Genomic DNA, 25711 nt, shown 5'->3' with positions numbered 1-25711 from the left:
GTAGAAATCAACCGGAGACTCTCGGTTGTAGAAATTATAATTAGTAGGTTGAAGCTATCGCGAGGAAATCCATATTAGGTATGGTGTAACAGTCTATTTCAAAATGTTCATTTAAAAGAAAGTTTTTCTCAAGAAGGCGCTTTGAATAGAAGAAAGTTCAATAGCTCGTAACATTTCGATGTCTTATTAATCAGTCTTTTGCAGTATTTGCAGCTCAATATCACAAGCAATTTTGGTAGCGGGCGAAATAGCTCTTCAGCATGTTGCCAGTATTTAGTGTAAGATGTCGCAAGTACTTATAACGGTCACTCAAATGTCACTTGGAGGTTTTCCACTAGTGATATATGCTCCACTAGTTTTAACCGCTTGCCACCACTCTGTAAACCTCTGTCTAGTTCTGTTCTATATGCCCTTTTTATATTGGCTGACGTAACGGTTTACGTAAATTCGAAGATAGTCAATAAACGTCGGTACATGGTCTTTATTAAATAACGTGAGAATACACACAGAGAAAATAAGGTAGTGCAAGAACAACTAACTACGACGAAGGCGAAAGATGGACTACCTTTAGAAGTGTACCAAGAGTATAACTTTCCTGGAACGGAAGTTCCAGCTATTGGTTGTTCAACCATGCCTGGGAACGAACCCTTTCCCACGACTAGCCTTAGTCCCAAAAGCCCCTTCCCCCTGGACTGCTCTCGTCGACATATGCATGGCCAGATCTCTAAGAAAAAGGAAAAGCATTCCCAGAACCAGGAAAAATCTCTAAGAACCAGGAAAAGCCTTCTCGAATTTATGTTCCAAATACTTTACACCGGATAATGGGATAGTACCGAAAAATCTTAGAGAATCCCGGTTTTCAGGTCTGAATAGACTTAAGATGTCCTTGGTAAGATAAATAAGGTAAAGAGTACAGCACTGGACTTTACAGTCCCTACCGGCGGTGCTAATCTTCGTTTCATGGCCGATTAGCCAGGAGGTACAATGGGGCAGGGAGGCAGCAATCCTGTGCTTTTACACACCCTTGCTGTTTACCTTCCTCAAATTTCTCCAGGTGCCCATTCGAGCTGAGTCGACTTTGGCTGAGGTTACAGTCACGCCACTGACCTCCGTTCCAAACCGAATAACCAGCAACACCAGGATTCCAATCGTCCTTCTTGCCAGAGTTATTTTCTTTTGGAAAATTTTGGTATGGTTGATGAGGTTAGGATATGAAACGATTTAAGTAGTGTTTAAGTTTCTTTACCTGAGCAGTATTACAACTAAGGACAGAGGATGCAAGGATGACGATGAAATAAAATTAGCAAAAGAACCTAGGTTCTTAGGGTATTCGAGACCAATGGGGATAATTGTAGTTAAGTACAACAAAGAAGCTAAGTAAACAATATTTTTTTTAAGGATGAGCAATGTGGTTCTATCCCAAGAAACATGTCAATCATGAGAAATCGGTTTGTGTGGCTTTGATATGACTGAAGGATGGAGCCCTCATCTTTAGGATGGAATTGCTTCAATAAACAGGGGAAAAGGGGGCGAGAAAAAGGCCAGACATCCTAAACTAAACTGGGATAGATCATAACAATAAACAAAAATCTTTAAAAATTCTAAAACAGAAAATTTGGTACTGTCGGACGGGATGGGTATGGATATTCTCTGTTTGTTAACTTCAGATGGTTTAGCCTAGCAGCTATTTTGCAACAGAGGACTCTTATAAACACATTATTCGTTTCAAATGGACCCTTTGGTTTTGGGCACGACGCAATGTATCAGTCTCCTCAGTCATTGCCTTTATTTTTGTTTCAGCATATTCTAGAAAAAAGTGGTAATCTCAGCTGAGATAAAGCGCGCAAGACTTGGCAGGCCAAATTCAAGTCCGCCCAAGGAAACAAAGCGCTTATTCTAAATAACGGAACAGCGGTGGTTTCGACGTCACGAAAGTTTATTTTTTATAAACAAAACATTGAACCAATTAAAAACTTTTCATTGATTTTAAATTTTTCTTGAAGGTTAATGCCTTGCTGTCTGACGTTTTGCTGATGCAAAAATCCGGTTTTCTCTTCTGCTTTCTCAGCAGTAAGCGGATGGCAACATAAAGAAGACACTATTTTCAGGTTACTTCATCTTAGGGATTACAAGTAGTAATAGTGAAAAGAGTTCTAACGATCATGAAGCCTAGAATTGTATTTTCTAAAAACATCATTTTTGCAAAATACCAGTGGGGATCAAGTGGCTGCCTAAATGAATTAAAACAAGTCATTACAGCTACTATAATTCAAAATCCGTAATGTGTCTTGTTTTGTGAAACTGAGATTTATATTGAACCAAAGCGCAATAGACTGATTGCTTTACTGGATTTTCAGCATCCTGTCTTGCTCTCAAGGTCATTGGAGGATTGCCATTCTTCGAAAACGCCCTATGTCTTCTTTTCTCATTTGAAAAAATAGTTGAAAATTAAAACTTTTGGCATTAAGTTATTTTGATCGTTTTTTACAGAACAAAAAAAAATCCCTTAATGCAAACAGCTGGTCCCATAACGCCTTTTGAGTTGCCGGAGCCTGTTAGCTCTCTCTCTCTCTCTCGCTCTCTCTCTCTCTCTCTCTCTCTCTCTCTCTCTCTCTCTCTCTCTCTCTCGCTCTCTCTATTTTCTTCTTTTTTCTTAATAATCTTGTTCATTAGAAGAAACAATATAAAAGATCAAAAATTTTCCTCTTCTGGATCAAGCTTTTAGAGACATTAAATAAAAAAAAAAACAAGTTTTGTTAACTGAAAGTAAGGAACGACGTTAAAACTTAAAACGAACAGAAATTATTCCGTATATGAAAGGGGCTGTCCCCTCCTCAACGCCTCGCTCTTTACGCTAAAGTTTTTTATTGTTTAAAAAATAGTTGTGAGAAAGTCAAACTTTAGCGTAAAGAGCGAAGCGTTGAGCAGGGGACAGCCCCTTTCATATAAAGAATAATTTCTGTTCGTTTTAAGTTTTAACGTCTTTCCTTACTTTCAGTTAAAAAAAACTTGTTTTTTTTTTTTAATTTTTGAACATTTTTGAATTAATGCAGGTTTTGATTTTGGTTCACCATACACGAATAATTAAAACAAAATTTGCATATTAATTTTACTTTTATTTGGTTAAATGGTTTTCTCGAAACTTGTTTAATTTTATTTACGAACGTCATTATTAGTAATAAATAGCCTATACTTAACTTACGAATTAACTCACGTAACAAAATTCTATATTCATATATTTTTTAATACGTATATTAGGGGGTTTGCCCCCTAGTCAATACCTCGCTCTTTAAGCTAAATTTCGAATTTTGTTCCAATTCTTTAAAAATGACCCCTTAATCACAAAGGCCGTTATTTAGAATAAATAGCTCTTATGAAAGTACTAAAAAATCTTTGGCTTACAGAGCGAGGTATTGACTAGGGGGTGAACCAAATCATATACGTAATACTTTCTGTTCGTTTTAAGTTTTGATGTTGCTCCTTACTTTTAGTTGAAAAGCTTGTTTTTTATATTTAATTTCTGATCTTTTTTTAAATAATGCTGGAAAATCCAGCGTCCCCTTTATAGCAGTGTCCCTTCCCCCATGAAAACTTCTGTCATGGAAAGATCCTCCCACATGAACCCCGACCCACCCCCGACCACTACCAGAAAAAATCTCCTCTGAAAACATCTTTATACGTCCCTAAAATGAATACTATTATGTTAACCCATTTCAAAATTCGTAGCTTTCAGCCCTTCTCCCTGAGACTTCGGGGAATTAAGTTATCCTAAAAGATACTGTCATGATTATTTCGACGATGCTGAAAAGGACCAATTATAAATTTTTATCGGCTGACTTTGCGTAAAAAATGTTCCCAAAGTTTCCCAAACCCCTAGTTTCACTCCATTTTTTCGGTCACTTAAAAGGGCACTAGAGCTTTTAAGTTCCGTTAAAATGAGCCCTCCCACGATATTCTAGGACCACTGGGTCGATACGATCACCCCTGGGGAAAAAAAAACAAATAAACACGCATCCCTGATCTTTCTTCTGGCAAAAAATGCAAAATTCCACATTTTTGTAGATAGGAGCTTGAAAACCCTACAGTAGGATTCTCTGATACGCTGAATATGATGGTGTGATTTTCATTAAGGTTCTATAACTTTTAGGGGATCTTTCCCCCTTTTTTCGAAAATGAACCAAATTTTCTCAGGCGCGTATCTTCTGATGGGTAGAACTAAACTTGATGAAACTTATATATTTGAAATCAGCATTAAAATCTGATTCTTTTGATGTATCTATTGGTATCAAAATCCCGTTTTCTAGAGTTTTGGTTACTATTGAGCCGAGTCGCTCCTTACTTACAGTTCGTTACCACGAACTGTGATTAATTTAAGATGTTAGGCTGATTCTTGTTAAAGTATATACCAGAGATGATTAAATAATATCAAGGGTTAATTTCAAAGGATTTAAAAGAAAGAAACCTCCGATATTTTTTTTCATAAATTACAAAATTAAACTGAAATATACAGATTAAAAAATTTCAAGAGACTAATGGTTTGTCTACATACTGCGAGTATTCATGCGGATTTAGCAATCTGTACGGAAATTCCGTCCGTTTTCATTCTAAAGAAAATTTCCAGCTTTTGGAGCATTTCGGACAAATCAGGATGAAATCTTGCAAGGGTCTTTAGATGAATAAAATCATGAGCATGGACTATCAAATACTAAACGACCTTATAATTTTGGTTTAAGGCTACCCCAGCTTCTATGATCCTGTGCACCCAGGCTATAAGAAAACTAAGACAAATGGTGTCATTTGAATCTCTATTGCTCAACAGCTTTCAGAAGAAGGTAAGAACATAGGTCGAGCTGTTGCAATAATTTGAAATATTTGCCTTAAAACACAGCGTTATTTTAGCCATAGTTCGAACAGAAACGGACGGATTTCCGCATGGATTTCCGCAATGTGTAAACGAGCCATAAGCTGTGCTTGACTTTTTCATTGTATAATGCCATTGGCCGAAGGCCAGAGTGAGCGGAGGGAGGCGTCAAAATGCCGGCAAAGCTGGCTCTTTTGCTATTTTTTATATATCCAAGGGGAGTGGATTTGAAAGGAAAATACCGTTGATGAAAATGAATAGCAAATTACAAGATTAAACTGATCGTTATGAATATACTGATTCACAAAAGTAGTTCCTGAAAGTTTGAGCACTGCTTATTTTTATAATAATATAGCGTACACAAAACGAAAACTGTATCAAATAATATATCTTGTTCTCCGTATGATACAACTAGAATTCTAGTTATGGTGGGGAGGGAGCAAGAAAAACCACCATTAGTTGAGGAGCGACAACACCGTCCTTGAAGAGCGGCAGACCTACTCTTATTTGCACTAACTTATTTTCGTTTTAAATTTGGTTGTCATTGTTAATTCTAATTTATTTTTGTTTTAAGTTTTATTTCTTCCTTGATAGTAGGCTAGTTTATTAAGTTTGTCGTAGTAACTTCTTAAGCCAGAAACCTGGCCACCCGTCTGTGGCAACGTTGGATTTTTTAGTTGTTCTTTTAGTAAGTTTTGATCTTTTTCATTGTCTTTTCTTTATTTATTAATTATAAAAAAAATTTGTCACAAAATAAGTTTTACAAAGAAAAGTAAAGCTACATTAAACCCAAAATGGGCAGAAATAAAGTCAAATAATTTTCTAAGCATGAAACTGCCAAAAAATAACCATCAATAAATAAATGAAACCCAATAAAAGCAGAAATCGCAATAAATAACAGAGTAAAACTCAAAACGATCAGAAACTAAGATGAGTGGGGCTGACACCCCCCATGACTTTTGAAGACCAGAATATAATTTGGAATTTGCTGAAAACAATCCCAATTTCGAGCAGAATTTTCCTATTTCTCATAATATCGAAAAAACAACAACATCATATTCAGGGATTATTGAACAAAACAACAAATAAATGTTAATTGACAGTTCAATATACATATACTGATATTTATTACTTAACGTGTTAATAATTTTGGATTTATTGAAGTTAAAACAGTGACAACATTTAAAATGTACTTTATTTCCAGTAAAGTGCAAATTATGTGCTGGTCTTCAGAAGGCATGGGGTGCGTCAGCCCCACTCATCTTAGTTTCTGCTCGTTTTGAGTTTGACTCGGTTATTTATTGCAATTTCTGTTCGTTTTGGGTTTTATTTATTTATTGATGTTTTTGTTCAATAGTAAGACCAGAAGTAGTATTTTGATTTGGTTCAAGTGTTTCAGTTTAGTTTACTATCCTCTTCAACATTCCCTGAAAGTTTCACTGTAATACCCTTAACTTCGATAGTGGCAGTAGTAGTCGTCGTAGTAGTAGTTGTAGCAGCATTATTAATAGTGTTAGTAATTGTATTAGTGTGCAGATTTTTCCTTTTGTCTAGTTCAACATCCCCCTTATCATGTCCTAAAAGTTTCAGCTAAATACCCTAGATAATTCCTGGTATACTGCTGATACGCTCTATTAATAACCTGTTTGTACAGAGTGTTTTTATTTAGTTCAACATCCTCCCAAACATTCCCTGAGAGTTTAAATTTTTTACCTTTAGGCTCACTAGTAGCCTAGTAGTCATAGCAATAATAGTAATAGTAGCAGATGTAGCAACAGCAGTAGTAGTAGCAGTATGCACAGAGTGCATTTTAGTTAGTTTAAGGTCCCTCTGAATACACCCTGAAAGTTTCAACTTAATATTCTGAGCTATTCTTAAGAAATTGTCCATACATCCTTTTGGCAACCTGAATGCACACAGTGTGTTTTGATTTCACCTTAATATCCTTAACCTCAGCAGAAGTAGTAGTCATATCAGTCGTAACAGTAGCAATAGTGGCACAATGCAAATAGTACCTATTGGTTAGTTCAATGTCCCCTCGGCATGCCCCTGGTCAATTGGTCATCCCCCTCATCTTTCCCTTAGAGTTCTAACTTCATAACCTCAGTCACTCTTGAGTTTCCTCGTTTTGACAACCTGTATACCCGAAGCATGTGTTGGTTTAGTTCAACACTCCCCTCAAGATTCTTTGACAGCTTCACTTGAATGCACTTGGTCTCTTTGAACACCATAAGGCCAACATGCCTTCTTTCAAATACAATATTTAAACAATGAGCAAACCGCAGAAGTTAGAGCCCTTTCTCTGAGGGCTATGGGGGATGACACCCCCAACATCCCCAAGACATAGGTACAGCTCAAATCTCATTGTGAATGAGACTTCCGCCCATTTATAGCATATGGTGTGGATTTTTCGTCTATCAGCGATCCTGATTATTTTCCGAAACGGGGAAATGTACAAAATATGAAATATTACTAATGCATTAAACAGGTTGGGACAACAAGTTACTTTTTTCTTCTTATTATTTTAGCACTTATTTTGAAAATCAAGCGAACAGTCTCTAAGGAAAGTGTGAAATTTTGTTATAGCGTAGTTTACCCTACATGAGAAAAAAACTCCAAGACGTCTGAGCAAAAATGTTAAGAGTTTACTTGCAGTACAAAAAAAAAACTCCAGTAGGCCCTTAAAACCTAATGTCTTACCTTGGAAATGAGTTCATCGTGATTAGCAAGGTGAGCTCTGCAGTGAACACAAGAGTAGGTTTTGTGGCAAGGTGGCAGATACGCTTGAAACGTCTTAACATTTGGTCCCGTTTGGTGGGCATTTGCGGACGGATAGTGCTCCGCTCTAAGTGCGTCAGTCGAGGAGCCTAACATGGCGCCAAATGCAGCGTTCCCGTCACCAACACTCCTTCTTAAACAAGAAAGATTAAGAACACAAAGCATTTTTTCCCCGGATTTGCTCAGGATGTATCATAAACATCCCTAAGATCGGGGTGATAAAGACTGTTTTATCATACTATAATAATTGTTTCCATTAATCAGCTTGTTCTCATAAAAAAAGGAAACAATACCAAAGACAGAAATACAGGAATCATAAATTAATTTAAATTCAGTGTGCTTAAATACAATTTAATTCGAAATGACTGCTTTCAACAAGTGAAATATGTACGTGAACAATTTAAATATTGTTCTAGTATTTGATAAAAATCAGTCAAACAAAAATGAGGCTACTTCGTTTTGAAGGACATTAAATTTTATCTTATTATAAGCAGTGGCGTCAATTGACGGAAATTAGGGGAAGGGGAAACATTTTTCTAAATCTAGGAGGGGGACAATTTTGTTGTTTTTTTCAAGTTTTTCGAATAAAATACCAAAAAAGTACTTTTCAAAATCTACGGAGGGATACAGGGGGAAATGGGATGGAACCGGAGTTAAAGTAGAAAAATGTCAAAGTGAAACTAGTCTGGGTAGCAAAATAGTCCAGATATCTGAAGCCCTGTGAACGGTAAGTCTCACTAATATGCATCCTGTCGTCTGGAAAATTCAAGCAGAACCTATAATCTTTCCCACACCAGGGCGTCAATAACGAAAGTGTCAGGAAGGGGGAAGGGGTGAAAAGGATTTTTTCAGATTTTTTTCCAAATGAAAATACCAAAAAGGTATTTTTCAATCCCTCCCAGTGAAGCGCTTGGTCCCCCAAAAATTACTGAACAATATTTGCGAAGTGGAGGCCGGGTTCCCCCCCCCCATCCTTCCCAACATATGTACATGTGGTTATACTCTTCAAACTGAATGTTAGTAAACAACATATTTCCACGAAATGGAAGAAGCCAATATGCCCGTCATGATCCAAATTCTATACTTCGTCAAACAAGGAATAGAAGCTGATAAGAGTACCCCAAATAACATAAATGATAAGCTAAGTTTCCCAGCAACGGATAAAAACAAAACAGTACTTAAGCTTGAAAAAATCATAATATTATACTTTCTTTATGGTGAAATCCCATTTTAGTAACTGCATAATGCATTTTTCTAAAGTCGGCTGAAAAAACTGTAACTAAGAAACCGTTTTTTTTTATATCATTCTCAGAAATCCATTGTAACGGTTCTATTATACTACTGGTGCACAGGCAACCAACCACAGAGAATAAGTTAAAACACTGGCACGGAGTTTTTCCTCCGGAAAATCCCCCTCCAATAGAAAATGGCTGGGATGTCCAACATACGGCCCATTTGAGATTTTTGTGGGGCCCGCTAGTCAATTTCACTCCAAGTAATATTTTTTTGCCGGAGTTGATGAAAATTGAAAAACACTAACATATACAAATATTTTACTACGTCTCATTGTTTTTTTTTTATTTATGCCGCATCTACACCTTTCGTATACCATACACTACCAGTTTATACACACATACTGTGTGTATTTTATACACACATAATACGCAAACATTCTAAGAATCAAGACAACGTCCTTTAATGAAATGTTAATGATAACATCTTAGCTGGAAAACAATGTCAAAAATCTCATTGACTTGTATTGCAGAAATAAATATTTGTTTCTTTCTATGTGTGTTATTTGTTTCTATTTTCAAAGATGAAATTAATGGCTTTTAATTGTTTCTTTATGTGCCCATTTTCCTTGAAATCTACGAGGTTTTGCAGCCCATTGAATTGTTTCAATTGACAATGCGGTGCATTGTAATAAAAGACTGGTCGTCCCTGTCCGTAAGGGGTAGCAAAAGGACCAGCTATCAAACAGATTCTAGAACAGTGGCTGGTTAGTCTCCAATCACTTTCGACTTAAAACTTTCGAACTCTTGATTTCCGATCCATTAAGCATCCTCCTAATTTTCTACGACCATGACGGGGGGATTGGAGATGAGAGGGGGCAGCCCCTTCTTACACGGAATATATTCAGCTCGTTTTGGGGTTTTTAATGTTACTCTTTACACTTATAATAACGGCATTGACCAGAAATATTCCCAGAAATCCAGAGAGGTTATATATCAAATTCTACCTCCACCCCCCCCCCCTTCCTTAGAACTAATTCTGTATGTATTTGGAGGTTCAATGAGAGCTAGGGTGTTTTGGCACTAAGATATTTTGCCAAAGAAAGGTCACGGATGTGTGTTGTTTTTTTTCTGACATATATTGATTCCATGTTATTTATTTTATCTGTTGATGATTTTTTACACACTGTTACCTTTTTCAATTCTTCCAATTTGGGTTTTTATTTGATTTTACTTTCCGCGTTGTTTATTTTTGTCCTTTATTTTTACCCAGTTTGTTTCGTTCTTATTTTAGCTGAGAAAATCCGAACAAGTTTCCTTGAGACTATCTCGAGGATTTTTCCTTGAGAAAAATCTTTTTTACTTCTCAAGGAGTCTTATAGATTTTTTAACTCTGTTAATTTTCATTTTATTTCTTTTTATTTTCCGCGTTACCTGTTCTTGTCTTTTTATTTGTATCTGGTTTGTTTCGTTAACATTTTTGCTCAGAAAATGTGATGAACTGTTTGATTCCATTATTTTTTTTTTTGTTTTTGTTACTGAATAAGCATGTTAAATTTCATTAAAAAGGCAGACATTTGGTCCTTTTGTAACCCTTTAGGACAGCTGATCGACAATTCGAGGTATCCATTTTGTTGTTTCTATATGGATGCTCAATTTTACATGGGAAGGGAGTTATTCGAGGAATTTTCCGGGAGGGACACCTAGCAACATAATTATTGTTGATAATTGTTCCTTATATGTGGTTTCATCAAAAAGGTGTATATTTTATTTAATCGTTTAGATTGTTTAATTGTTTTTAAATTATATTTAAATTATTTTGTTTTCTTCTTTCTTGGCACTGAGGAGTTATTTATTAGCCTAAAGAGCCACAGGGGGCTCAGAAAAAAAGAAACCAATATAATTAAGAAAAACAAACCAAGAAAAGTTTTCCAATGAATGATCGATTCCTAGCCTGGTGAGGCTAATACGGAAATTTATGACGTTGTGAAATCAATGTAACATAGACATGGCTTAAAAAATTCCATTTAAGATAGACTTTATAAAACTCATACAAGTATAAAAAAAGGAGGATCTAGGAATTTAGGTAATGAGGCTGAATCTTATGTCCCTTTAGGCGGCAGAGAAATTCCGTTCCAGTCGTCACATTGTTGCAAGCGTATAAGCACCACAAAGCTTAACGACGAACAGGGTGGTGGCCAACACGCTACGGATTCCCGGGGGCCTTGGGGCTAACTACATTCCCAAGAAGCATTGATAGATCAGACAAAAAAAAAGGATTACGAATCTGGCTACGATGTACTCAGCAAGCAGCATGGCCCCCGTATTGATGCGAGTGTTAAGAGATAAGAAAGCCAACCATTCTATGGTGTTCTCGAAAGGCGACGCGGTTTCAAATACGATGGAGCCTGAAAATTCACAAGATATGTTTTAGGACAAAGCTACAACTATTGCAAAACATGTTAAATCAAGACTGATCATCGTTAGCTGGAATGCAAGATCTATGAAGCATGAAGCCACACAAGCTGAATCGCTACCACTGTTATACTTTTTTCTAGTCTGGAGTTGATGACACCTGAGGGCTCCATCGTGTTAGTTACATAATGAACTTAAGATCAAAACCTATTGTTTGCTGGGAACAAGTTTCCTCCACATAAGACCAAAAATAAGCTATGTAGTGAAGTCCGCACTATCAGCCCATGACCCTACCCGTGTCACTGCTGATGCAGCCAAGCATGACCGTTCCTAGGGTTGGTGGCACCCGGTGAAGAATTTATTACAGCGCTCCCCTCCCGACCCAAATATAAGCAAAAAACAACGAATCAAAGTCACAAATATGATCAAAATGACCATTCCCCCAACCGCAACCCCCAGATGCGGCGCCCAGGGCAGCTGACCCGGTTGCCCCCCGTCCCCTTTGAACGACTCCGCGGCCAAGAATGAAAATTCTGATCCTGAGAAGAGATGATGGATGTTAAAAAGAGCATTGAGAGGCCACCGATACAACCGCAGCTGGAGCGAAAGCTAGACGACAATAATGGTTTACTGCTAAAACCATACAACCCTAAATATAAATAGCCTTAAAGAAGAAACAAAAGAGCTATAGATATAGGTCAGGCACTATGTACCTCTCACTCGATCCGACGTGCGTGAGATAACGTTAACCTTCTTGTTATCTGGGTCACATCGGGTGTATCTATTAAATTTCAGTTAAATTTGGTAGTTATGGTATTAGTACCACCTTTAGTGTGTGGGGGGGAGTTACGACTCCAATAGTATTATAGCATATAGAGCAATTGCAACTAGAATCCAGTGCCGGATGTATCTATTGAGGTTTATGTGTATTAAGCGGCGATAAAAAAAACATTGAGTGGTGGTGAATTTTTATGAATCTCTATTTTCAAAATCAATTTATGATCACATATATGACGGCCCGCTAAAATGAACAGAAATCCCTTGTGAATGGACGTCTACGACAACATGAAAAGAAAAGGAAAAAAAATTCCAACGAAAAAATAGTCACATGTCTTGCTTTACAATCCTGACCATGGCTATTGCAACGATTCATGTGGCCTCGGTATCGAAATTCTAACTTACTCCTTCTCAGTAAATAGAAATTTTTATAAAGGCATTTTCTACAAAAGATTTGTTTTATTTAAATCAACTTTTTCTTTGTAGATACCAGATATGTAGATGGTTACTCTTCAAAAACCGAGTTGCTCCTAAGTGTTCTGTCAGGGGACATGTACACCCGGTCATGCTGACTATTAAACTATTTCAGTCGACATGTATATTTTGTTCTTGGTAGGGAATAACAGATGTTGACAAAAATTAATTTAAAAAACAAATTTTTTCCGAGGGAAGTAAAGAGCGAAGTTGAAACTTAAAATGGACAAAAATTATTACTTCACAGCCTATTTAATATATATTAATATAGCTAGTACAAATAAACCAACTAATTATGTTTCCTATGCTTTTAGGATTATACAAAACTAGCGCTTTACTGAAAACACAAAAGTCAAGTATAAAAAACAGGATTATTGATTCAAGAGTCAAATGTGAATGTGTAGCATGACAACACTAAGCGAATCTATAAAGCTTTTCATTGTCTTACACCATTTGTGATATCAGTAAATTTAAGGATGCAATTATTATTAACTGAAAAACGGAAGCGTAAAACTAAATATCTTTTAGATAACCGCGAAGTAATTGAACGGTATATAGAAATATTGGATTGATTTATCAAGCAGCATGTTGCTCTCATCAGCTATAATACCAATAGTGGGTAATATACAGTCTTAAATTGTAAGAAATAGGCTTTAGTATTACTTGAAATGAAGCTCAAATAAGACATGATACGAACTCTGGAAATCCGATTATTTCTCTCTATACAAGAGTGAATTTCAATCTATGTTACAAATTCTAAAGCTAGTCTATAGTCCTAATACTATGAAGATGGCCTTGCCTCGAACTTTTGTACAAACTAATCATGACACGTCCTTTGAAGAACCAAAAAGGGCGCCAGTTGTTGAACTGACCCATTGTGCAGAAGTGATGCCAAATTAAACGTAAAAAAAAGAAGAAAATCCTAAAATAGATTGTTGCTTTATCTTAAAAGGGATTGATAATATTTTTATTCTATAAATTGGTATTCTATAAATTCTATAATTGGTTTGCTTTTACTGTACCATAACTCCTATATTATACTGTTTTTCAGTAAAGCGCTAGTTTTGTATAATCCCAAAAGCATAGGGAAACATAATTAGTTGGTTTATTTGTACCAGTTATATTAATATATGTTAGATAGGCTGTGAAGTAATAATTTTTGTCCATTTTAATTTTCAACTTTGCTATTTACTTCCCTCAGCAACTTTGCTTTTTTTTAATTAATCGTTGTTCGTTTTTGATTAAAATTTAATGTAGAAACAACGCTGTCATGATCTTTTTTATTTATACGGAATAATGAATGTTCGTTTTAGGTTTTAATGTCACTTCTTAGTTTCAGTTGAACACTTATTTTTAATTTAATTTCTAATTATCACTTCTAAAAAATACTGCAACAACCTTGACAGCTAAAAAAAACTTTCAGTCTATAAAATACAGTTCATTATCCATACTTCAAGTTTCAGGAACGTTTTGTTTTTCGATGAGCTAAAAGCAGTTTTCAATCGGCCGACTTCGCCTGAAAAAGCCATAATGAAGACAGGGCTTTATAAATCACCTACTGACTAGCAGAAACTAGAAGGCTACTGTAACAAAATAAAGCTGTTTAAGGGCTTATCCAAAAGCTTATATTTATACTTAATCGCTTTTTATAAATTTGACTTGATAGCACATTCCCACAAAGCGCACTTTCGGTTGTTTCCCCAACTTTTTAAAATAAAACAAGTGCCTTTTCCAATGGAATGACCAAAAAAAGGTGATTTCAAGACCTAGGCAAGAGCAAAAACTAAGGGGGCAAGGATGTCACTTCCCATGAATTACCACCGTTTAATTACCAATCAAGCTTAAATTTGGTAGATGTTTAGTCGAAAAGTTTTTAGTTTTAGTTAATGTGTTTTCGCAATAATCTTTAACTTTTAATATGACTAGGCGATTTATAAAACTTAATAAGAGGTTCTGGTGGGGGAGTATATGTGAGGGGTTCTTATAAACCTCCAGTTAAGGGCTTTGGACCATAATTTTTGCAATGGTACCGTTTTATGCTTCCAAATTCTTCCACTTAAGAAGTGGTACCAAAAGTGCCGATTTTAGTGCTATATGGCACTTTTGGATGGTAAAATTGACAAAAGGCACGTATATATGAGTAATAGAATCAAGCCTTGCCAGGATATGCCTTAAAAAATGAGTGCATCACGATTACAAAAATAGTGGATTATCTGAAAAGCAATCATAAGAAGGGACAAACTATGATTGAAAAAAAAAAATCCAAGCTGGAATCGCATGATAATCTAATTTGAAGTCTAGCACTGTACTGACAGAACCACGCCTCTAATAATGTAAATAAATTAGTGTTTGTAGGAATTTAATTGTGTAGCTTATTAAGGGGGGCTGGAGGAGGAAGTTGCAGGAGGTGCTCTTGCAAACCTCCAGTAAGGGTTTTAGACCATAATTATTACAATAATACCGTTTTATGCTTCCAAGATTTTCCACTTAAGAAGTGGCACCAAAAATGTTGTTTTCAATGCTATATCTCACTTATTAATGGTAGAATTGATAAAAAAACACGTAGATATTAGCAAAAGTTTTCAAATGAACCATTAAACATCACTCTAAAAAGTTCTAGTAGCCCACTCGCCCTAGCTTTTCCACTGGAGACATGACACCAAAAGTGCCGTTTTTAGTGCTATTTGAATCTTTCAGATGGTGGAATTCATAGTAAGAACGTAAATATGAAGAATATTTTTTATATGAGCTATCAAAAATTTATCTTAGATGGTTTGGCATCCCACTAGCCCAACCACTTGAGAAACGACGTAAAAAGTCCCTGTTTTCGTGCCATATGGCGCTTGCACGGGGCCGAATCTACATAAACCATGTACATATGAGAAATAACTTTTGAATGAGCTCTTATGCATCTCTCTATGATGTTCTAGTAACCCGCTTGACCTGGAATAAAGAAGAAAAAACGACCGTTTTAACATTTTTAAACTTATAGTTACTATGCGCTGTGGTTCGCTCTTTACTAGGTTACAGCTAATGCTTCAACCATGACAGAGAGTTCATTGCAAATTCTCCTCAGAAGCTAGTTAACATTAAAATCTGTGAAATCTAATGGGTGGTAGAATTTTTAAAAACCTAGTAAATACAATCAATAGCTTATAATAGAGCCATTAAACATCTATCTAAGATGGTGTGGTAGCCTGCTTTTGTTTCAGTAACTTGTTGATGAGCAGACAATTTATGAAACCTACCAAAGGGGCTTGGGGGGTAGTGTACGGAAGGGGTTCTTGTGAACCTCCAGTTAAGGGTTCTGGAACATAACTATTACAATGATACCTGTTTTGTACTTAAGAGCTTTTCCACTTAAGAGGTGGCACCAAAAGTCTTGTTTTCAGTGCTATATTGCACTTATGAATGTCAAAATTGATGAAAAAACACGTAAATAAGAGCAATAGCTTTCAAATGAGTCATTAAACTTCACTTTTATTAGTTCTGCTAGCCCAATAGCCCCAGCTTTTCCACTTGAGACAAGACACCAAAAGTGCCGTTTTTAGTGCCATTTGAACTTGTTGATGGTGGAATTTATACGAAAGACGTAGAGATGTCCAATATCTTTTATATGAGCTATAAATGCTAGTGCCACCCTTTGAGAAATAGCACAAAAAGTGCCATTTTAGTGCCATATGGCACCTGCAGAAGGCAGAATTTATATAAAGCGCGTAAATATAAGAAATAGCTTTGAATGAGCTATTAAGCATCTCTCTATGATGTTCTGGTAGTCCGCTAGACCTGTTGAAAAAAAAAACAAAAAAAAAAAGAAAAAACGGGAGACAGATCAGTGCACAGTTTATAGAATTAGCAGTATGATCATTCTCTATCTCTCCCATTATAAAAACCCGGACAGGGGTGCGACTGCTCCGGAGAACGTTTTTGCAGATAGAAACATAGGCGTTATCAGATCTTTTCGCGGGTAGACAAGTCAGATTTCTCTTGGACACGAAACAAGTGGAAACCCGCGAATAATGCACTTGGTAACCATTTCTCAGTGATTGAAGATAACGCTAATCCGCTAAGGCAGAAACAAGTGGGAGGAGCTTTTTGTTCGCACCAAGACCGAAGACCAGAAATTATCTGCGATAAGCTTACTGTCTATAAACTGTGGATCAGTGCTACCGATGCAAACAAGTTATTTTCCTTGTTGTTCTGGGAGGAGGACTGTAACTTCCTGTACCAGGTTTTCGACCATGTTGATTCCAATGGTACGCTTTATTTTGATCTGACGCCATTTTCGAGGGGTTTGAGGCTTTTTTTCGAAATCACCTTAAATTTCTTTCTTTTCGCAATAAACTTTTACTTTTAAGACGAACTGAAATAATATTTAACATTCCTGAGTGTCCGATGTAAATTTTTTTTTCACTAGGCAGTTTTTTCAAAACACGTTTTTAACTTTTGGTTACTATGGGCTGTGGTTCGCTCTTTACTAGGTTGCAGCTGACGCTGCAACCATGATACCTTACCGGGACATGCTTTAAAAAATGAGCCTACAAAATGACTGAAAAAAACAACAACAGCAGATATTGATACCGATATTCCCGATACGATGTATGCGATACCAATACGGTCGATACCGATACGTGCGATATTGATACGCACGATACCACATACAGCCCTTCTCCAGAGACTATGGAGGGCCATATCATCATCAAAACCATATACAGACCTTTGAACTATTTTAAACAAAATGGTCATCTCAAAACTTTTATAAGACTAATTTGGGGGGAGGGGGCCTATAGGGAGCGGGGGGGTGGCTATTTGCCCTCCATTATTTTTTGGTCACTTAAAAAGGGCACTTACAAATTTAATTCCCTTTCGAATGAGCTATTAAACACCTCTCTATGATACTCTGGCCACCCCCTAGCCCTGCTAGAAAAGAAAAAAGAAAAAAAGGGAGACAGATCAGTGCTACCCATGCAAAAGTCATTTTCTTGGTGTTCAAGGTGGGGGACTCTTAATTATCCTACAAAGGTTTTGGAACCTGCTGATTCCAATGGTGCACTTTTTGTTTCAATTTGACACCATTTTCAAGGGGTTTCAGGCTCTTTTTCGAAATCACCATAAATTCTTTTCGCAATAAACTTTTAATTATAAGATTAACCGAAACAATAGTTAGCATTCTTGATTCAGTGTCAGATGGCAATTTTTTTTTTCACTAGACAGTTTTTTTTTTGAAAACACGTTTTTCAATTTTTGATTACTATGGGCTGTGGTTCGCTCTTTACTAGGTTGCAGCTGCCGCTGCAACCATGATGAGGAGGGGCGTTAATACCTGACGAACATACATCAGTACGTTATTTTGGCTATTTTTGTGATTTTTATACAATATGTACCATCAAAGAAACAAAATCGAACTGGGAACTGTATTACGTAAACAATCTCTGGAATGAGTCCATCTAATTTACGCGACAACTAATATAAAAAAATGAAGCATGACAACATTCAAAACTCATGCCAGAACGTGTTTAGGTTCATCAGTCCAATAAAAACAACGTGCGAAATGTTGGAAACAGATAAGTCAGTCAATCAATATAAAATGATAATAATTGTTGCTAGGTATGAACGCAGGCATTTGGGGTGGGATGGGGGGGGGGATATAAACGAAACAACTAGGTAAACTATATTGAAAAGGTATTTAATCATGGTGAAAATGGCTCTAAGAGGAGCATAGGCACCAAAGCCTAGCTCGCGCACGCAGGTGATGTTGGCTTTATTTAGACTAAATTTTTAATCTTCCTAGAAGGGCCATTGAACAATGCTTACAGCATTTCCTACTCCCCCTCCTTCCATTGTAAAGGCGAGAACAAAGGCATCGATGGCCTAAGAACAGTTTCTCAATCAAATTCGTAAAAATATAAAATAAATACAAAACTGGTATACAAAAAAACGTTGATATTCTGGTTAGTACAACTCTTCTTACAAACTTGCTTACGATCTTACAAACTTAAAAATTAAATCCCTCAAAAGTGAGGGCAGGATCATATATCCCAGAGGTACAAAATGGTCTTTGCAAAGTCATTGTATTGCTGGTGGATAGCAAAAGACCTCGTTTATACTCGTTTATACACGCTCAAGAGCGAGAAAACTGCATGAAGATAAAATTTGATCATCATTAAAACTTTTCAGGGTGGTCAAAACTTTGACATTATTATGTCCGCCATAGTAAGACATGAAGCGAAAGACGTCGTCAAGCTGTCTGTATAGAAATGCAGAGATTTTTGAAACACCACCATATAGTGGAGATATAGACTATTAGCTAGCCACCTTCGAAATGGCCAGAAACAAGAGTACATATTGCAGTTTTTATGTATAAACTTTGTGCATATGACAAAATTTAGCTCAGGATTCATCATTCGCAGTAATTTGAAGAAACAGAAAGGTACGAGTTTAAAAAAAAATGAGAAAATCTGTGTTTTGTAAGTTTCAGTGAAAGTAATATCTATTTTGCTTAGGAGTCTGAAAAATGTTTGTACGAATTGGAATTGAAAAATTCATTACTGATCTTCTTGTTCGGGGTTCCCAACCAAGGCAGTCCATACCCCTTTAGAGAAAGTGAGCCAGTTACTGAATCAGGAACATACACAGAAGGGGACCTTTTGGCTCGTTCCACCAAAAACCAAACTTTTTGCGATTTCACCTAGTTTCCAAAGTAGGCGCATATAATCCATGTCTTTAACCGTATTTCCAACATCCCTTCCATCAAAGGAAAAAATTCCAGACAGTGTGGTTGTACTTAGGGTATGGTATTTGGACTTCTGGTAAATTTTGTGGCACCAAAAACACAAGGGCACATTTGACATTTTCAACATTTAACAGGAAAGCAAATGTGAGGTTATTGCTGATTTGACGAATCTTGTTATACAGTATCAAACTCTTATCATTCCTTAATTTAGTTGAACAGGGAAGGAGTCATTCCTTACCAATCCTCAATGAAACAAGGAAAGTTTGGCTATTCCTCGTTAGTTCACTAAAGTCACCATTAGTCCTCAGTAAACATAAAGTGAGGAATGAATTGGAATGATACTTTCTTAATAAAGCAGGCCTTTATACCGCTTGATTCATTAGCTTCAGATCTAAACATTAATCGAGCCACAATACAGTATTACATAGACTTTTCCTTAGAGAATAATCAAAAGTTGCTTAAAAATGAGGGGTCATCGACATTTAGAAATGATATACACCAGGTGACGCCTGCCAAGCATAGTGAAAGTGGGTTAAGCGTAGTGGATATGTGCCAAGCTTTCAGCAGACCGTCCCATGCGTGGCGGAATTGTGCTACGCCGCCGGTGCACCTAGATATATTAAAAAAGCAAGTTTTTTAACTGAAAGTGAGGAGCGACATTAGAACGTAAGACGAACAGAAATTATTCCGTGTTTGAAAGGGGCTGCCCCTCCTCAACGCCTCGCTCTTTACGCTAAAGTTTTTTATTGTTTAAAAAAAAGTTGTGAGAAAGAGTCAAACTTTAGCGTAAAGAGGGAGGCGTTGAGGAGGGAAAAGCCCATTTCAAATACGGAATAATTTCTGTTCGTTTTAAGTTTTAAGCTGGCTCCTTACTTTCAGTTAAAAAAAATTTTTTTTATTTAATTTCTGAATGTTTTTAAATTAATGCAGGTTTTGATTTTGGCTCCCGTACATGAATAATTAAAACGAAATTTGCATTTTAATTTTACTTTTTTTTTGGCTAAATGGCTTTCTCGAAAGTTGTTTAATTTTATTTACAAACGTTTTTATTAATAGTAAATATACGTAACTTACGAATTAACTTACGTAACAAACTTCTATGGTCGTATATTTTTATTACGTACATTAGAGGGGTTCGCCCCCCTAGTCAATACCCCGCTCTTTACACTAGAGTTTAAATTTTTCCAATTCTTTAAGAATGACCTCTTAATCACAAAGGCCGTTAATTAGAAAAAAATAGCGCTTATGAAAGTATTAAAAAAACTTTAGCGTAAAGAGCGAGGCATTGACCAGAGGGCGAACACAATTATAGCCTATACGTAAAAGTTTCTGTTCGTTTTAAGTTTTTATGTTGAAAAGCTTTTCAGTTGAAAAGTTTTTCAGTTGAAAACTTTTTTTTTATTTAATTTCTGATCGTTTTTTTTAATAATTAATTTTAAAAAAAACAAGTTTTTCCGAGGGAAGTAAAGAGCGAAGTTGAAACTTAAACGGAGAAAATTATTACTTCACACTATTTAATATATATTAATATAACTAGTATAAATAAACCAACTAATTATGTTTCCCTGTGCTTTTAGGATTATACAAAACTAGCGCTTTACTGAAAACACAAAATTCAAGCATAAAAAACAGGATTACTCATTTAAGAGTCAAAAGTGAGTTTGTAGCCTGACAACGCTAAGCGAATCTATAAAGCTTTTCATGGTCTTACACCAGTTTCAACATTAGTAACTTTCAGTACACAATTCAAATTATCTTAAAAACATAAGCGTAAAACTAATTTTTTTTTAAATAACCGCGAAGTAATTTAATAGCACACCTAAATATTGGATTGATTTATCAAGCAGCATTTTGCTCTCACCAGCTATAATACCAATAGTAGGTAATACACAGTCTTAAATTGTAAGAAATATGCTATAGTATCACTTGAAGTGAAGATCAAATAAGACATAATATGAACTCTGGAAATCCGATTATTTCACTCTATACAAGAGTGAATTTCAAGCTATGATACAAATTCTAAAGCTAGTCTATAGTCCTAATACTATCAAGATGGCCTTACTTCGAACTTGTGTACAAACTAATCAGGACACGTCCATTTAAAAACCAAAACGAGAGCCAGTTATTGGACTGAGCCATTGTGCAGAAGTGACACCAAATTAAATGTAAAAAAATAAACAAAATCATAAAATGGATTGTTGCTTTATCTTAAAAGGGATTGATCCTAAAAGGGATTGATAACATTTGGATTCTATAAAAAAGTGTTCTTAATTGGTTTGCTTTTACTGTACCAAAAGTCCTATATTATTTTGTGTTTTCACTAAAGCGCTAGTTTTGTATAATCCTTGAAGCATAGGGAAACATAATTAGTTGGTTTATTTATACTAGTTATATTAATATATATTAAAGGGGCTATGAAGTAATAATTTTTGTCCGTTTTAAGTTTCAACTTCGCTCTTTACTTCCCTCAGAAAAACTTCGTTTTTTAAAATTAATCATTTTAATTCGCTAGACGTTTTAGCTAAGGAAATTCAAAATAAAGTAAGCATATATGCTATGAACTGTACGAAGAAATCGTTTGTAATTTCAACCCCATTCTCAGGTATGAACACAGGGATAGGGATCTTTGAACCCAAGTCCCTTTCTCTGGTCCTATAGTCAAATTTAAAATGATATTCAAGAAACTTCAAACTACTCTTGAAGTTCAAACCGTGTTGATTGATATAGCCTATTTAAAGTGAAACTCTTTGAGAAATAGCACAAAAAGTGCCATTTTAGTGCCATATGGCACTTGCAGATGGCAAAATTTATAAAAAGTACGTAGATGAGAAACAACTTTTAAATGAGCCATTAAGAATCTCTCTATGATGTTGCAGTATCCCGCTATACCTGTTAAAAAAACAACAAAAAAACGGGAGACGGATCAGAGCTACCGATGCAAAAAAGTGATTTTCCTTATTGTTCAGGGAAGGGGACTGTAACTTCCCTGTACAAGGTTTGGCCATTTTGATTCCAATGGTACACTTTTCATTTTGATCTGACGCCATTTTCGAGGTGTTTGAGGCTTTTTTCGAGATCACCATAAATTTCTTTTCGCAATAAGCTTTTGCTTTTAAGACGAACCAAAATAATAGTTACCATTCCTGAGTCAGTGTCAGATGGTTTTTTTTTCACTAGGCAGTTTTTTTCAAAATGTGTTTTTATAATATTTTGCTACTATGGGCTGTGGTTCGCTCGTTACTGGATTGCAGCTGCCGCTGCAACCATGATACCTTGCCGGGACATGATTTGAAAAATGAGCCGAGAAAATGACTGAAAAAAAACAACAGCGGATACCGATATTCCTGATAAGATACATGCGATACCAATACGCATGATACCGATACGCGCGACAGCGATACGCCCGATACCACATACAGCCCTTCCCCAGGGACTATGGAGGGCCATATCATCATCAAAACCATATATATTGGACCTTCGAACTATGTTAAACAAAATGGCTATCTCAAAAGTTTTATAGGACTAGTTGGGGGGAGGGGGCCTGTAGAGAGGGGGGCTATTAACCCTCCAATCTTTTTGGTCACTTAAAAAGAGCACTTAAAAATTTAAATCCCTTTTGAATGAGCTATTACACACCTCTCTAGGACTCTCCGACCACCCCCTAGGCCTTATAGAAAAAAAAGAAAAAAAGGGAGACGGATCCGTCCAACCCATGCAAAAGTAATTTGCCTTGGTCTTCAAGGTGGAGGACTGTAATTATCCGACAAATGGTTTTTGACCATGCTGATTCCAATGGTGCCCTTTTTATTTCGATTTTACGCTATTTTCAAGGGGTTTCAGGCTCTTTTTCGAAATCATCATAAATTTCTTTTCGCAATAAACTTTTACTTCTAAGATTAACTGAAACAATAGTTACCATTCCTGATTCAGTGTCAAATGGCAATTTTTTTTTCACTAGCATTTTTTTTTTTTTGAAAACACGTTTTTCAACTTTTGATTACTATGGACTGTGGTTCGCTCTTTACTTGGTTGCAGCTGCCGCTGCAACCATGATGCTGGGAAATCCGACACCCCATTCATAGCGATGTCCCTTCCCCCATGAAAACTTCCTCCATGGAAAGATCCTCTCACGTAACCCCCGATCCAACCCCCCCCCCCCACTACCAAAAAAGATCCCCCTGAAAACGTCTGTATACTTCCCAATAACGTATACTATATCTAAACATTGGGCAGGGTTCAAACTTGCAGCCCTTCCCCGGGGACTGTGGGGCATTAAGTCATCGTCAAAGACGTAGTTATTGTATTTTTCAGCCATGCTGAACAAACTGGCTATCTCAAAATTTTGATCGGGTAACTTTGGGAACAAATGAGCGTGGGAGGGGGCCTAGTTGCCCTCCATTGTTTGGGTCACTTAAAAGGCACTAAAACATTTAATTTTTGTTCGAATGAGCTCTCCCGCGATGTTCTAGGACTACTGGGTCGATGCGATCACCTCTCGTAAAAATAAACACGCATCCATAATCTTTCTTCTGGCAAAAAAAAAAAAAAAAAAAAAAAAAAAAAAAAAAAAAAAAAAAAAAAAAAAAATGCAGATAGGAGCTTGAAACCTCTACAGTAGGATTCTCTGATATGCTGATCTGATGGTGTGATTGTCATTAGGTTCTATGACTTTTAGGGGTATTTCCGCCTTTTTTCGGAAATAAGGCATTGCAGTCAACATTAAAATCTGATTCTTTTGATGTATCTATTGGTATCAAAATTCCGTTTGTTAGAGTTTCGGTTACTATTGAGCCGGGTCGCTCCTTACTTACAGTTCGTTACCATGAACTGTTTGATACCAGGTAGCGGAAAATTTAGCTAAAAAAAAATTACGGTTAAGTTTTCCGTTTTTCTACATAGCAAAATAAATCCTTTTTTGACACTTGTTCAAAATTTGTGTTCTATAACTTTAGGGCTTAAATCACATAAGAAAGAGATACTGAAAATTTCCACTCTTGCAAATTGTTTCTAACTGATATCTCCATTGTAATGAAAAATTTTTAAGTCCTGAATTAACATAACTTTAACCCAGTTCAAAAACAAAAAAAATGGTACTTTCCCATTATATGGGTCTCTCTAAAAAGTCAAGTTTGGTTAATGCTAATGAAATAAAATAAAGTAGGATGAATAAATAATAGTTCAAAAACAAATTTGGGCTATATATTTGCACATTTGGGGTGGGTGGGGGGTAAAGCATAGCATATATTAAATACGTAACCTAACCTAACTTAGGTACCTCCCCCCCCCCAAACCCCCAAAAAACACAGTTTAATATCGTATACGCGATACAAACCACACTATCATTGCCTACTCTATTGCGGTTAATATGTCAAAAACGAGTTTTATCATTTCCTACTCAGCAGCGGTCAACCCTAGAGGCCCATATAATGGGAAAGTACCAAAAAAATCTAGAAAAGTACTTCGACCAAATTCCTAATTTTAAAGTCGGTAGCCTACAAGAAAACTTACCAACAAAATAGAATTACAGAATTCAAAGTTTGTTATCATTTATTGTATTTAGGCCACAAAAACAGAACACTATTTTTTCATAGAAGAGATTTTCACTTAATTGCTTTATTTGCTTTTACGCTTTTATCTTTGTAAACCTCTTTTCTACTTCTTTATTTGTGTATGCCTTTTATATTGGCTGATGTAACAGTTTCCGTAAATTCTCAAAGATAGTCAAAAGCATTAATGTCGGTATATGGTCTTTATTTAATAACGTGAGAATACACATACAGAGAATATAAGGTAGCAGTAGGACAAACAACTAAGACGAAGGCAAAGGATGGACTGACTTTCAAAGTATACACTTGGCCCCAACTCACTAGAATCTGAAGTCCCCGTGACTGGCTGTTCGACCGGCCTGGGAACGAACCGTTTCTCACGAATAGCCTTAGTCCCAAAAGTGCCCCCCCCCGGACCGAGCTCTCGTTGAAATATATATAAAAAGCTCTGTTAACATAAGACCCGGAAAAGGCTTCTCGAATTTATCCCAAATACTTTACACCTTCAAATGACATACGAGTGACATTTTGTCAAATAACATTTTTAGTCACAAGCGAAGATTCACGTGGATAAATTCGTCAGCCCCCCCCCCTCTCCCAAAGAGCTCACATTCTATCTGTTGGTCAACAGCAACCAAGACTAGGTCGGCATTGTCGCTGCCACCCTTCTGCCGCGAAGAAGCCAATCGGCTACATTTCTCTTCGGGCAGTTGGCGAAGGAGACACCACCAGTAACTCCTCCCAAGGACTCGACCATCTATTGGGAGAGGAAAATGGCAAGTTGGAAACATCCTAGTCTCGACATTGCTTTCAGGTATTTTACGGAAGTCATATAGGTAGAGCTTTTTGTTCAGTCATTTTATGGCTTCGTAGTAAGATTACAACCAAAAAAGAT

General features: G+C 36.3%; 1 protein-coding gene across 5 annotated transcripts in view; it reads right to left on the bottom strand.

Annotated features, from left to right (window-relative positions):
• The window catches only part of Ypel (Yippee-like), an 87312-nt gene that overhangs the window by 26927 nt on the left and 34674 nt on the right, over positions 1–25711 (bottom strand). For 4 of the 5 annotated variants that reach the window (XM_089098300.1, XM_089098301.1, XM_089098299.1 and 1 more), the window contains exon 3: positions 7562–7769. In XM_089098300.1, the coding sequence (XP_088954426.1) occupies positions 7562–7735 (174 nt within the window). In that variant the 5' untranslated portion in view covers positions 7736–7769. Of the gene's footprint in view, positions 1–7561; positions 7773–25711 lie in introns of all 5 variants that reach the window. The other variant, XM_089098303.1, reaches the window with a different exon arrangement.

The sequence above is a fragment of the Artemia sp. Qi Xiang Cuo genome, chromosome 12 (assembly GCF_049724085.1).
Source record: "Artemia sp. Qi Xiang Cuo chromosome 12, ASM4972408v1, whole genome shotgun sequence".
In the NCBI taxonomy this organism is placed as follows: domain Eukaryota; kingdom Metazoa; phylum Arthropoda; class Branchiopoda; order Anostraca; family Artemiidae; genus Artemia; species Artemia sp. Qi Xiang Cuo.
This window is presented reverse-complemented; position numbering and strand designations above follow the sequence as displayed.